Source organism: Mercenaria mercenaria, chromosome 3 (assembly GCF_021730395.1).
Source record: "Mercenaria mercenaria strain notata chromosome 3, MADL_Memer_1, whole genome shotgun sequence".
NCBI classification, from domain to species: domain Eukaryota; kingdom Metazoa; phylum Mollusca; class Bivalvia; order Venerida; family Veneridae; genus Mercenaria; species Mercenaria mercenaria.
Genome location: NC_069363.1, coordinates 38,149,008 through 38,161,412, shown reverse-complemented (window position 1 = coordinate 38,161,412; position 12,405 = coordinate 38,149,008). Strand labels below are relative to the sequence as shown.

The window sequence follows — 12,405 nt, the reverse complement described above, 5'->3', positions numbered from 1 at the left end:
TAAAGTGGCAATATGGGGGAGGGTGTGGGAGGATACCCCCTCCTGCAAGTAGGGTTTTGGGTATCACCACAAGAAAAATTTGAAAATGTAGACCCTGAAAATTTTATGTTTCACTTTCTAAATACATTTTTATAACCTAGATTCTTTTTAGTATTACAATATCCAAAGTATGAATGACTGTCACTTCATATTTTTACTCTCAGATCATGCCTCAGGACTAGAATATAAGTCTGATATAGATTCTATATATGTGTTATAAAAATAAATTCTAGAATCATTTCTGTTACAATAATATCTATCATGTCTGTTACTTGAATGTTAAAATTTCATAACACAGCTCGATATTTACCCAAAATATTATATCCGGATACGATTACACTTTTCTTTATACCGCCAAAATCTCCAGTATCAACAATATGTTTTACAAATTGTGATGACACGAAGACAGTTTAGCAGCAATTGGCAGTATCTGACATTGAAGTTTACGGTGATATTACCTCTTATTTAAATTATTTCATAAAACAAAATTGTTTCGTTTCGTCAAAGCAGTCTAACATAATGATTCGTCGATTTGTTTATTTCTCGAAAAATAAGAAATAAAATCGTTTTTAAAATCAGTAGTAATAAAACAAACCAGTAAAAGCTTCTTTTCCGACAATTTATCCGCTTACTGACTGCAAAACTCAACCCATGTGTCATCATGAAACGCAGAATGGGTGACGGTTTCATTTTTTCGCGACCTGAATCGTAAGCAAATTATCCGAACCAGTCAAAATTCCAGAAAGGTTACGATTTAGAACGAAGTTGTATGCAGACGTTTGCATTTCTCGCCACTCTCGATTTTGCATCATTTCGATCTGGCCGATCTTCGTAGTATTTTTTCGGTGAACCGAAGTCCGTATTTTCAAGCGCAAAGTCGTAGAAGCGTTTGTTATAAACAGGTCACGTGTGTTCGCCGACAAGTGCCCAGAATGTAATTAGGATTCATCCTTCGGTCTCGGTCACAAACAATCCCGCGGGCTTCTGCAGACGTTAATACACAAAAAACGTGTATTATCCCTACATTATTAATCTTCCAAATATGTGGCCGGTGACTATTCCGCCATGTTCATTAATGAAGTGCGTTTCATTACCCCTTTTGAGCTTTAAAATGTCCAATGTTTCACGTTCAATTGTTTGAGTGTTTTAATTTTCAAATGACAAATGATCTGAAGATTTAACGGGGCAAATTTCATCCGATAATGCATCAAGATTGTAATAATGCAGTCATCCTACAAAGGCAAAAGTCTCATCAGAAGTGACAAGGGATGTTTGTTTAAATGTAGGCAAGATAGCTGTTAATAATTTTTATTAGGAAAGTCAGATCAAAATTATGAATAAACAGTTGTTGTTGTTTTTTTCACAACACTGGACGTTTGAAAGATATGCCGAAAGACAGCTACGTGATTCCAAATTTTTTATGATTAATACACAGATAATTAAAAAATGAAAGAACAGTCAACTAAAATACGTATCATAAAAGTCTGTCAGAGTTATATATTGTCAAGATCAGCACGCATTTGCACATCGAGCCGAACGAATCTCCATAGTGGATTATTTGTGTTCCAAAATCTTTGCTTTTAATGCTTCAACACTAGCGCCAACCAATTCATCCACTTTTCCCTGAAACATTAAAAATGAAATACTCCTAACAATAGACAATGTCTTGCTCAAAAAGCTCACATCTCCAAATATAAGTCAATTTGAAAGTGATTTTATTTGTTTACTGCCAATAACTGTAAATGAAATGTAAAAGAAAAATAACAATGCTAACATTATTTGACACATGTTCTGTTAATGGTTTGATATAATAATATATAAAATAAAAAGGGGGTTACCTTAAGAAAAAATGATCAGACATAAAATTCCTAGGAATAAATTCTTTTGTCGACTCAATGTTGATGATGTATGTGATGAAAGGAGTATACATGGGCAAATAAAGTTGTAACATTGTATGTCAGAAACTGGGGCATAACTAAAGAAAAAAAATCAGTCATAAAAGTCCCAAACACAAATGCCCATGTTCACTTCATGCTGATGAGGCATATCAAAGTTCACCCGACATGAATGGAAGCTGTTGGAGTACACAGGTTACAGATGTTGTTGTGATATTATTAAGCCTAAATAAAAGGGGCATAATTAAAGAAAACATATTCAGACATGAAAGTCCCAAGAATATGTACATATCCACTTCATGTTGTCGACATATATCAAGTTTCATTTGAATTGGAGTATAGTTTATTATATTTGAAAATGTCAAAGTTCATGGCTGAAAATAGAAATGTAACTCAAATTAAGAATGCAAATGCATTACTGTAATAACAGAAAAAAAAAGATTACCCCATTTTTCATGAACTGAAATGTCGGCATAGCACTGATCCCACAGGCCTCAGAAGTTTCCTGAAAAAAAATCTACTGTTAACAATGGACAACTGGAATGTAGGCTTACTACAATATGTACGTCAGTGAAAAAATGACTTTTAAATGGTTACTACATGTAGTATATCGTGCTTACAAGAGTCACTAGCTTTTCGGATTTTAGATTAAAAGTAATTCATCTGTCTTAAATGCATATTAAAAAGTGTGCGCTTTAAGTATGAGTAACATAATACGCTTGAAACCAAACTTTCTTTAGATTTGAAATCAAATTTTGAGCTAAATGTGTTATAACATCTGCAGAATCCCGAGGGATTCTGAAGATGTTACAACACAAAATGAACATGCGTTAACGCTATTCTAGCAAAAACGCCTAAAACTAATTAAGAAATAATTTATAGCAAAACAGTGCTTTATCACTATTTATACACGATGGGCGGTTATACGTCGGGCGTAATAATTTCACGAGGGCGCAGCCAGAGTGAAATTATTTCGGACGACGTATATCCGTCCGAGTGTATAAATAGTGATAAAGCACTGTTTTGCTATAAATTATTTCGATTCTAATATGTTCTTTATTGTAAAATTTATATCAAATATGATGGAACTGTTTGTCCGCGCAAGCATGGCGCCAATAGTAGGTATTTGTTAAAACACACCAGGACCGGAAACGGTATTTATACGTCTTGCGGCAGAATTCAGTTCGAGCGAAAATTATTGCGAATTATTCAACAAAGCGAATAACTAATCCAGTATGTGTATAAATGGATCAAAACATTTGTGCAATGTGACATTTCGTTTAAAACATGTTATTAAGTAAAATATTTCATGACATTTGAAAGCGCTATTTCTCGATGCGTATATGGCGCTAAATATCACGTTGACGTGACGTCAACATAACATCGTTGTGATGATTAAAGCATTGTTAGCCATATTAGAATAAACGAATAAATCATCCCTCAACGTCATTAAATTTCCATGAAACGCGCGGAAATTTCTGCGTTTCTTTACGTTGACGCCATTTCCATTTGAATAATCCGTTTTGGGACCGTAATGCGTTTACGCTTTGCCACGGAGCGCGCATATATAAAAAGGTGTTTTAACAGCATGTGAGCGCGAGAATCTCTCTGAACACACGTTTTCTCTCCTGCTAAAAAAAACCCCGAAAAATGGCAATAACATCAGTTTTATGCTAGAATACATATATACATCTGCAGAATCCCGAGGATTTGAGTGTTACCCGAGCCCGGTAGGGCGAGGGTACCATGCAACGATTCCCGAGGGATTCTGAAAATGGTATACAAGAGAAGAACACGCGCTAACGCTATTCTATAAACCAGGTAAATGAATATATTGTCCCTTAACGTCATTAAACTTCCATGAAATGCGCGGTAAAGTCTACGTTGTTTTTTCACGTTTACGTCATTTCTTTTTTAATTATCCGATTTTGGGCCGTAATACGTTTACGCTTTTTCACGGAACGTGCATATATAAAAAGATGTTTTAACAGCACATGAACGCGAGAGTCTCTCATCATCATATTTAATCATTTCTGCAGTTATATTTTTAAAAAATGTTTTAAAGATATAGGGAACAAAATAACAGACATACAGTGATAAATTATTTCAAATAGCTTATCATTTTATTAGCTCACATGTCACAAAGTGACAAGGTGAGCTTTTGTGATGGCGCAGCATCCGTGCGTCCGTAAACTTTTGCTTGTGACCACTCTAGAGGTCACATTTTTCATGGGATCTTTATGAAAGTTGGTCAGAATGTTTGTCTTGATGTTATCTAGGTCAAGTTCGAAACTGGGTCATGTGAGGTCCAAAACTAGGTCAGTAGGTCTAAAAATAGAAAAACATTGTGACCTCTCTAGAGGCCATATTTTTCAATGGATCTTCATGAAAGTTAGAATGTTCATCTTGATGATATCTAGGTCAAGTTTGAAACTGGGTCACGTGCTGACAAAAACTAGGTCAGTAGGTCAAATAATAAAAAAACCGTGTGACCTCTCTAGAGGTCATATTTTTCATAGGATCTGTATGAAAGTTGGTTTGAATGTTCATCTTGATGATATCTAGGTCAAGTTCGAAACTGGGTCACGTGCGTTCCAAAACTAGGTCAGTAGGCTAAAAATAGAAAAACCTTGTGACCTCTCTCGAGGCCATATTTTTCAATGGAACTTCATGAAAGTTAGTCAGAATGTTCACCTTGATAATATCTCGGTCAGCTTTGAAACTGGGTCACATGCTGACAAAAACTAGGTCAGTAGGTCAAATAATAAAAAAAAACACGTGACCTCTCTACAGGCCATATTTTTCAATGGATCTTCATGAAAATTGGTCAGAATTTTTATCTTGATGATATCTAGGTCAAGTTTAAAACCGGGTCAACTGCGGTTAAAAACTAGGTCAGTAGCACTAAAAATAGAAAAACATTGTGACCTCTCTAGAGGCCATACTTTTGAATGGATCGTCATGAAAATTGGTCAGAATGTTTATCTTGATGATATCTAGGTCAAGGTGAAACTGGGTCACGTGTGGTCAAAAACTAGGTCAGTAGGTATAAAAATAGAAAAACCTTGTGACCTCTCTTAGAGGCCATATTTTTCATTAGATCTTCGTGAAAATTGGTGAGAATGTTCATCTTGATGATATCTAGGTCAAGTTCAGAACTGGGTCACGTGCCTTCAAAAAATAGGTCATTAGATCAAATAATAGAAAAACCTTGTGACTTCTCTAGAGGCCATATTTTTCAATGGATCTTCATGAAAACTGGTCAGAATTTTTATCTTGATGATATCTAGGTCAAGTTCAAAACTGGGTCACATGAGCTGAAAAACTAGGTCACTATGTCAAATAATAGAAAAAACGACCTCATACTCTGTTCAAAACTGCGTTATGTGGGGACAGGTGAGCGATTCAGGACCATCATGGTCCTCTTGTTAGACCTTATCACAGCAACACTTGCTAATTTGTGCGCTTTGTGCTACATCTCAGACTTAAATAGTTTATTATTTCTGCATTTATTGCTACATAAACTCATTATCTCAATTAATGGACCTGCCAGCAATGACAGAGAAGTTAAGAATGTTTGATTTCGAGTTTCACTGTTCAATTTACATTAATAAGAAGTTTAAAAATCAGGAATGCTAGTTTCAACTCAATTTTTCATAACAATGATATTGATATGGATGCACAAAATATGTATAATAATAACTTGTAATCATCAAAACATGAAAGTTCATATTTCTTCTTCTATTGACTTTTGTTTACATTTGCTTGTGAATCATTGAAAGTGAGCTATTTTTAGCTGACAGACAAAACTCCTACAAAACTTACTGCCAGGGTAGTAAAAGTTGGGGCTTTAACACACGTTTTCTCTCCTGTTAAAACACCCCCGAAAAGTGACAATAACAGCAGTTTTATACTAGAATTAAGAAACAATTTATAGCAAAAGAGTGCTTTAACACTATTTATGCACGATTGGTGGTTATACGTCGGGCGTAATAATTTCACGAGGGCGTAGCCCGAGTGAAATTATTTGAACGACGTATTACCACCCGAGTGCATAAGTAGTGTTAAAACACGCTTGTTCTATAAATTATTTCGATTCTAATATGCCCTTAATCTAAAACAGTAGATAAAATATGGAAGCATTTTTATTTGGTCGCAACAAAACCTTTGACGTCACCGCACGTTAACGTGACGTCATTCTGGCGTAAGAGTCTGTAATGGGTAAAAAGACGTTTTTTGATATCCAGGATAAGCTTACATGTGATAAAAAGAATATTACATTTGTGTATTTCCACATGAATTTATTAAACTCGTTGAATAAAATTGATAAAATGCTCGGGCGAGCCTTGCATTTGATCATTTTATTCAACTCGTTTGATAAATTCAATACGAAAAGACACTCATGTAGTATCCTCTATATAGAGCTTATTAGAATTGAAATAATAGATTGCAAAATCGTGTTTAGTTAGATTAATGTTACCTGTCGCTGGGCTATACCCACATGAAATTATTCCGCTTAAAACACGAGCTTTTCTATACAGCACTGATTAAAATAAAGGATATGTGTTTCTTGAATATCTTTCATCGAGTGAACACTATTTCAGATGTAATATTTTCAAGAGTGTTGTAGACACGGAGTAAAATGTATAATATGGTCTATACGAGTAATACATATTTTGCCCTTGATGTAAAACAAACAATTTTGTGTTCTGACTAAATTTCACAGAATTCATAGTTTGTCACAACTGAAATATGTATTTGATATTTATCACATTGGAAATATCTTATGTTTTTCACTCAAATTTTCCAATAAATCCCTGAAAATCATACACGCAATTTTTATAATATTATATAAATTATGCATCATCAAAATACATACACGTTTTTTTGAGAAGAGCATTTTATGCAACAAAAATTGAGATAATCAGTGTATTTGAATATAAGAACATAATCACCGAGTTTTCGTCCACGTCTACCTTGAGGAAAATCACGTTCTGGTTTTCTTCCAAATCCGAAAGCTTCTGAAATAGGTTAGAAATAACCAGATATACCTCTTAAGTTTGTGTATAGGCATTATAGTTGTCTATACGTTTCATACCTTTGCTGTAGTGCATTCATTATATCAAATAGATTACTGAATAAACCCATATGTTTAGTACTTGTATTCAATATAGGTTTAAAATTCTATTAATAATATTATTACGTTCCATTTGTGTTGATATAATTACTGGTGTGATCAATGATGACACTGATGGTGGTGGAAATGAGATAATAAAAGGATGTTACGAAGTTACTTTGAATTCTGGTCCAATCATTTGACAAGGTCCACACCAGGTAGCCGTGAAATCTACGACGATAAGTTTACCGGCATTGCTTTCCGCGTGCAGTTGTTCGTCATATTCAGCCTGAAATAAAGATTTTTTTGTTGGTTTTAATGTAATATGGCGACTTTCCAGCTTTACGTGGTGGTCAAAGACCCCAGGTACCCCTCATTATGCATTATTTCATCATGAGCTGACACGTTGGTAGAACCACTGATCTTCCTTATGCCGGCTGAATGGCTTCCTCACATGTAAATATCTACACCCCAAGTGAGGCTCGAACCCACATCGATATGAGGGGTAAGTGATCTGAAGTCAGCGACCTTGACAATTTGGCCATAGAGGCCCATACATAAAGAGTTATAGCAGCAGTGTTGGACCGTCCAGTAAAGTGGGTTTCGGAGTCTCTCTAAACTGCACTAGAAGCGATTAACCATGTATAAATGTCAACACAAAACAACGTATTGCAGAATTCAACTAAAACGTGAATTTATTTTACAGATACACCTTCCGCTGACTGACCCAAACGGCCTTACCAAAATAGCAAACATAAATAAACAAGAGGAATAGCGCTGGATAAGTAAGAAATAGAACGGTATCTGCTTGATTGCGTTGCACAACGGCACACTCGGAACTGCGTTGCGTGAGGTTATGGACGATTTTTCAGAAACAAACCCGAATAATTGTATGAAAATACGTACTCTTTGTGTTAAGAAGTAGCCCTTTGAATTTGAATTTCAATAGTTACTTGATCCAGATAAACACTGCATATGATGCAATACTTTCTGAATCTGACAAAAATCTCCTTTTCCCGTCAAGAAGAAGTGTTTGAATAAACGGCACAAATCTCAGCTAAATGAACACATGTGCTAAGAAACAGGCCCATTTTCGCTTCAGATGCACCCACCGTTTTCATCTGATTCGGTATATAACGGGTAGAAATTCCTTTAAATCATACAATACCAGAAATATGTCATTTCTTCCACTCGTTCTGTGTTAAGGTAGTTCTGTACGTTTGAAAAACCGGAAGTGATGGCGTAACGTCATTTATCCGGAAAATATGTGTAGAATAAAGCCTGTGTTCGGCGTACGGAAATGAAAATAAATTTATGAATTAATCGAAAGCTGTGAGTAAATTTATTACAATGGCACTGTTGCTGTATCTCTACAGTCAAAATTTGATATTAAAACATATGGCACGTTAAAAATTCCAAATAATGTCTCAAAATTAGCGTGAAATGTCCGGTTCATTCTAATCGTGGTCAAATATCTCAAAAATAAGCGCACGGACATATACATTTTATTGCATCAAATTATAGGCCATATGTTTAGTAACAGCCGTGAGAAATTTTATCAAAATGTACATTGCAGAAACATTTCTATTCCCGAAAATATTATGAAAGTTATAATTTTCCAATAGACTCCCATTATGAAATATTACATGAGGCCCAAATATTCAAATCAGTCTAGGAAAAGGTCAAGCAAACAACCCTATCTTTTTCATTTGCTGAATTTTCGAGGTATATTCTGAAGTTTTGAAAAATCAGAGTTTAATCAAATTCTACATTGTAGAAAAAATTTCGACCAAAAACGTACAGAACCACCTTAAATCTGACCGTTCAGTGTTTGAACCAATTGATCTGATAAATCTATGGCCAGTGTGATTGCAGACCTAACTACATTTGAACGTGAAAGACTATCAGACCTCTATCTGAACATTTGACACCAATTAACATTACATTTGGAACACCCCTCTTATATGTGTGTAAAGCAGCATGCCTCCAGATTTGGCTAAAATTATCTTTCTTTCAAATTGAAGTTTTGGTCATATTATGAACATTAGAATATGAATTTTAGTTTCTAAAATATTTTAAAAATTCCAAAACAAGAAAAAAAAAGATGACCGCGTCGGGAATCGAACCCCGGACCGCCGTGGCAACAAAGACATTTTCCCGTCGTCGTAACTTATAGCGCTATAGATGTAGTAGTGAATAATGACTTCTAAATATAGATACTTATAATCGAGACAGTTTACCTGGAGTAAAAGCGTGACAAACGCTTTTCAATTTTCATCGTAAAAAATAGTAAAAACAGAAAATTTGCATGTGTTTCCGTAACATAAAGTTTGTCAGTAATTAAGCTTCTTAAGAAATATAGCATTTATTTCAAGATATTTTTAAAAAAAATTGTCGAACGATCTGGAGGCATGCCGCTTTAAACTACGCACGGATGCCTTCGGCCAACACACACTTTTAATACACTCATATATTTACTACCCAGAGGTAAATCGCTAAATTGCGATTAATTACTTACTCATGTAGATCTATTTGTTGCAGTAGGCACATTATTACACGACCTATCATATTTTTCTTTGCCAAATATAAGTGCCATTAACCTCCCTTTTATGATATATTATAGCTTTAACATTCATAAACAAAATACAAAATACAAAAAAAAAAAAAAAAAAAAAAAAAAAAAAAAATCGAATATGTTTACAATCAATCTCTGCAATAGTACAATCTTAACAAGAGCTGTCACAGGAGACTGCGCGCCGGACTATTTCGGTGCTTGATAGTGAAATAAAACATTAACTAGGTATAAAAAGGACCTAGCTAATTCATAGAATATTTCTGCAAGAGTTATGCACCATGTTTCGTATCATGTTGCTGATAGTGTGGAACAACCATTTGAGCCATGCCATGAGAAAACCAACATAGTGGGTATGCGACCAGCATGGATCCAGACCAGCCTGCGCATCCGCGCAGTCTGGTCAGGATCCATGCTGTTCGCTAACAGTTTCTCCAATTCCAATAGGCTTTAAAAGCGAACAGCATGGAGCCTGACCAGACTGCGCGGATGCGCAGGCTGGTCTGGATCCATGCTGGTCGCATACCCACTATGTTGGTTTTCTCATGGCGCGGCTCATTTCAAGTTTGAATAAAATCAATTTAGTTATAATTGAGATTCAGACAAAGAGCATCAAATACAATTACCAAATTCTTAGTAAAAGGAGGCATAAATCATAAAATATTGATGCCTGAGTTTTGGCCCTTGTATGGTTGATTGTGTGGAACAATCATTTTAAGTTTGAATCAAATCGATTTATTAACAACAGAGGTATGGTGAAAAAAACATAAATTAAACTGAATTTCTAAGTAAAAAGGGACATAATTCAATGAAATGTTTGTGCAAGAGTTATTGACCTTGTTTCATATCATGGGGAAGATGAGGAAGAAACAACTATTTAAAGTTTGAATCAAATTCATTACGTAGTAACGGAGATACTGTGAAATGCATCAAAATCAACCTGAAATTCTAAGTTAAAAAAAGATAAAATTCATGAAATATCGGATGCAAGAGTGGCCCTCGATTCATGTGATGTTGGATATGGAACAATTATTTGAAGTTTGAAGTCTGTAATTAGAGAAATATAGTGAAAATGCATAATAAAATACCCTTAAATTCTAAGCAAAAAAGGGCATAATTCATGAAAAATTGGTGTCAGAGTTATTGACATTGTATCACATAATGCGAATGATGATGTGGAAAAACTATTTAAAGTTTTAATCAAATCCATCTGGTAACAACCACTGGCTCCAGGCCACTGTACATATTATACCATACCCCTAGGTATACTATAAGAACCATGGTATAACATGTACAGTGGCATTTTCTTTCTGTTCTGGCGCCAGTGGTAACAACATGTTGTCATAATGCTAAAATATGTTTAACGAAATAAATAAATTTAAATAAACTATCTTAACAGATATAATTTTTTCATGACTCAAATAAAACCTAAATCTACAGTATCGGCCATTTAAACCTTTCTTTAAAGAAATATGAAATTTTTTTAAAGCGCGTAACAGAATATGTAAATATCGCATAGGCTGTAATATAAGCCAATTATATCTAAAGTATTTTTTTTCACGTACACAACGCATATTAGTATCCAGTTGCTTAGATAGCGTAAAGTCATACGTTTAAACTTGTTTCATTTTACATATATATACAACAGAGAAAATTCTTACAATTTATGTTAACTACACACTATGTTTACTTCATGGTTTTGGTAATGGATTGTGGTGACCGTTGTCATTTTCCGCTTGAACCCACGACCTCCAGATCAGGAGTCCGACGCTCTGCCCTGCACCACTGTGCTTTTTGCTCGATATGTGTTGAACTATTGTTGACAAGGTAATAACAAAATAAATCAAACTATTATTATGGTGAAATATCAAAGTTTAAATATATCCAGGTTATGAGAACTTGATTATTTATTGATCAAAATGAACAAGAAATTTACCTACCTTTGTGTTGCATACAATAACCGTCATTTTGAAAAAAAAGTTACAGAGAACTACCCGACGTTTCAATGGAAAGACAAACTCGGGAATGTTGTACTAAAGTTATTATTGAATCAATACCCGGATCGTCAATAGTTGATCGCGTGATTCGTTCCGCTACGTTATATACACTAGAGAGTTTAAGTATAGTTTGCGGTTGCTTTTTTTTTTTATCTAGTTTCAGTGTCAATAAATGCGAAGTATACTGTTTCAATACCGAGAATCTCGATAAATGTCGATAAATCAGTGTTGTTTTTTTGTTGTTGTTTTTGTTTGTTTGTTTTTGTAACGTTTGGATCATCACAAATCATCTATTCAGAGTTGATTTCCTCTTGTGCAATATGAAATTACACCATTGCCCGCCGAATTGACGGTCTTTCTGCTAAGAATCTATAGAATACATGTAAGAAAGGTAACGAGTGACATAGTTTTGCTATATGAACTTGTTTTTCGTGCAAAAACAAGTTGTTTAAAAAATTTACATAAATTAATCTTTGCAAAATAAAATAAGCATATGATTTATTATTTATTTTCCACATAACAAGAATAATTGCAAGATGAATTTCCGTTATTTAGTTGAAAGTCACAAGTTGATAAAAAGAAGCAGCAGATAAAGAACGGTAGTAGCCTTTTCGAAAATACTTGTACCGTGGAAAATTATTTGCTGTATTGCAAATTTTTAAAATGTTTTTCTTATAGATATAGGACGATAAGCTGGCACTTGTGAGGAAAGTGAGGATCCAGTGATTATGCAAATAATCACGTGATCAAGAATCGGCTGGCGCTAAGAATAAATCTTAGCTTAGG

General features: G+C 34.5%; 1 protein-coding gene across 1 annotated transcript; it reads right to left on the bottom strand.

Moving 5' to 3' along the window:
• Positions 1-1,331: 1,331 nt before the first annotated feature.
• Positions 1,332-11,719, bottom strand: LOC123525041 (thioredoxin-like). Its single transcript, XM_045303720.1, has 5 exons — positions 11,563-11,719; positions 7,229-7,339; positions 6,890-6,955; positions 2,380-2,439; positions 1,332-1,662 (listed from the first exon to the last, which is right to left on the bottom strand). The coding sequence occupies exons 1-5, from the start codon at positions 11,587-11,589 to the stop codon at positions 1,594-1,596; spliced, it is 333 nt and encodes a 110-aa protein (XP_045159655.1). The 5' UTR covers positions 11,590-11,719; the 3' UTR covers positions 1,332-1,593.
• Between the last annotated feature and the right edge of the window lie 686 nt (positions 11,720-12,405).

Bases quoted from the DNA above. Each gene is read 5' to 3' on its own strand.
- LOC123525041 (XM_045303720.1), bottom strand. From the start codon at position 11,589: ATGACGGTTATTGTATGCAACACAAAG. The intron at 6,956-7,228 runs GTAACTTCGTAA...AACCTATTTCAG, and splicing joins TGATTGGACCAGAATTCAAA to AAGCTTTCGGATTTGGAAGA. The intron at 2,440-6,889 runs GTGATTATGTTC...ATTTTTTTTCAG, and splicing joins TAGACGTGGACGAAAACTCG to GAAACTTCTGAGGCCTGTGG.